Here is a 2,454-nt window from a genome sequence, read left to right as displayed (position 1 = left end):
GGATCGACTTCTTCTTAAAGAACTCGGTCAAGTTGACAGGAAAGCCCATAAAAGGGCCCAAGTAGAGGAACACGACCCAAGTCCAAAGGCTGTCCAAGCCTATAAGAGATAAGGGCGGTTCCCTTGAAGATAAGCTGACCTCAACTCAAAGATAAAGATAAGATAAGATAACTAACTTATCTTATCCAGAAAGGTCACTCTACAACTACTATAAATACACTGGAGCACCCAGGTATAACTCATACTCTGATTCAACATAAAACCTGTTTAATACCCATGCTAACTTAAGCATCGGAGTCTCTTGCAGGTACCCCCCACCCTCCGGTGACCAAGGATCAGCAGTGCAGCAAGTCCAACAACTCGGACACAACAGCTCCGGCCGCCACCAGCCAGCCGGACACGTCATCTCCGACCAGTACAGAAGATCTCATCCGAGATCGACCTCTAGTTTCAGGTAACCCACGGAACACCTTGTAATTTTTAATGTCAGCAAACCAAGGTGCTTTGCGTATTGCAAAGAGTTGTTCATCAGGGAAGGCCTCAGATATCTCCGTGGTGGGAGGAGACGTCCTTGCTGCAGGTTCAATCCTGGACAGGTGGTCAGCCACCTGGTTCTCTGACCCCATCTTGTCCCTTATTTCTATGTCAAATTCTTGTAATAGCAATACCCATCTTATCAATCTGGATTTAAAGTCCTGCTTGGACAGAAAATACTTGAGAGCATCATGGTCTGTATAGATGATGACCTTAGATCCTATTAAATAAGATATAAACTTGTCAATGGTGTAAACCACTGCAAGTAGCTCGTTCTCTGTGGTGGTGTAGTTTTTCTGTGCATCATTTAAAACACGACTGGTATAATAAATGACGTGTAATAGCTTATCATGTCTCTGTCCCAAGACGGCACCAACTGCATGATCACTGGCATCACACATTAGTTCGAAGGGAGGTTCCAGTCAGGTGCAGAAATGACAGGTGCAGAGACAAGATTTGCTTTCAGAGTTTCGAAGGCATCCCTGCACTCTTTATTAAAATGAAAAGGAGTGTCAGTGGCTAAGAGATTGTACAGGGGTTTCGCAATTTTGGAAAAATCTTTGATAAATCTCCTATAGAATCTAGCATGTCCTAAGAAGCTTCTGTTTGCCTTGACATTAGCAGGTGGTGGTAATCGCTCAATTGCCTCCACTTTGGCCTGATCGACCGCTATCCCCTTGTTGGAAATTCGGTGTCCAAGAACAATGCCTTCAGTCACCATGAAATAGCATTTCTTCCAATTTAAAACTAGGTTAGTTTCTTGACATCGTTTCAGAACTAAGGTCAGATGGTCAAGGCAGGAATCAAAGGAATCCCCAAAGACAGAGAAATCATCCATGAATACTTCAAGACACTTTTCAACCATGTCTGAAAAGATGGAGAGCATACACCTTTGAAAGGTGGCAGGTGCATTACAAAGGCCAAATGGCATCCTTCTGTAAGCAAACACTCCAAATGGGCATGTGAATGCTGTCTTTTCTTGATCTTGGGAATTTACTGCAATTTGATTATAGCCTGAATATCCATCCATAAAGCAGTAAAAAGCATGTCCAGCTAGTCTCTCTAGCATTTAGTCTATGAATGGTAGAGGGAAATGGTCATTCCTTTTGGTGCTATTGAGTCTTCTATAATCAATGCACATGCGCCACCCTGTCACTGTCCTTGTGGGGATCAGTTCATTCTTTTCATTATGGACCACTGTCATCCCTTCCTTCTTAGGTACAACCTGGACAGGACTAACCCAAGGGCTATCTGAGATGGGATAGATAATCCCGGCCTCCCATAGCTTAGTGACTTCTTTCTGCACCACTTCCTTCATGGCGGGATTTAGCCGCCTCTATGGTTGCACCACAGGTCTGACATCATTCTTGAGCCTTATCTTTTGCATGCAACGAGCTGAGCTTATCCCCTTTAAGTTACGTATGGTCTAGCCTAGAGCTATTTTGTGTGTCTTTAGTACCTGAATCAGTGCTTCTTTCTCTTGTGGCGTCAGGGAAGAACTTATGATCACAGGGTAAGTGTTACCATCTCCCAGAAATACGTATTTCAAGGATGGTGGCAGTGGCTTGAGCTCAAGTTTGGGAGGTCCATCCTCCACTGTAGGAGCTTTTGAGGCCTCCTTCTGCTATTCTGATTCCTCCTTGCCAGAGCTGGCATCCTCAAGGATGTCATTCAGCTCCTCCTCTAGGCTCTCAACTGCATGTATCTCCTCCACCAGAGAATCGATGATATCGATCCTCAAGCACTCCTCTGATACATCAGGGTACTACATTGCCTTGGTGGCGTCCAGTACGAACTCACCCTCATTGATTCTCAGGGTTACTTTCCTCTTTTTTACGTCAATGAGGGTCCTTCCTGTGGCTAGGAAAGATCTCCCTAGAATGATGGACACATTCTTGTGTTCCTCCATATCCAAGACTA

At 44.6% G+C, this 2,454-nt stretch overlaps 1 protein-coding gene across 1 annotated transcript; it reads right to left on the bottom strand.

Moving 5' to 3' along the window:
* On the bottom strand, positions 935-1,399 carry LOC107636016 (uncharacterized mitochondrial protein AtMg00860-like). Its single transcript, XM_016339556.1, has one exon. It carries the CDS (start codon positions 1,397-1,399, stop codon positions 935-937), a length of 465 nt encoding a protein of 154 aa, XP_016195042.1.

The sequence above is a fragment of the Arachis ipaensis genome, chromosome B04, assembly GCF_000816755.2.
Source record: "Arachis ipaensis cultivar K30076 chromosome B04, Araip1.1, whole genome shotgun sequence".
NCBI lineage: Eukaryota > Viridiplantae > Streptophyta > Magnoliopsida > Fabales > Fabaceae > Arachis > Arachis ipaensis.
The sequence above is the reverse complement of the archived record's forward strand: the minus strand, read 5'-3'. Positions and strand labels throughout refer to the sequence as shown.

Excerpts from the sequence above, each read along its gene's own strand:
- LOC107636016 (XM_016339556.1), bottom strand. The coding sequence starts at position 1,399 with ATGGTTGAAAAGTGTCTTGAAGTATTCATGGATGATTTCTCTGTCTTT.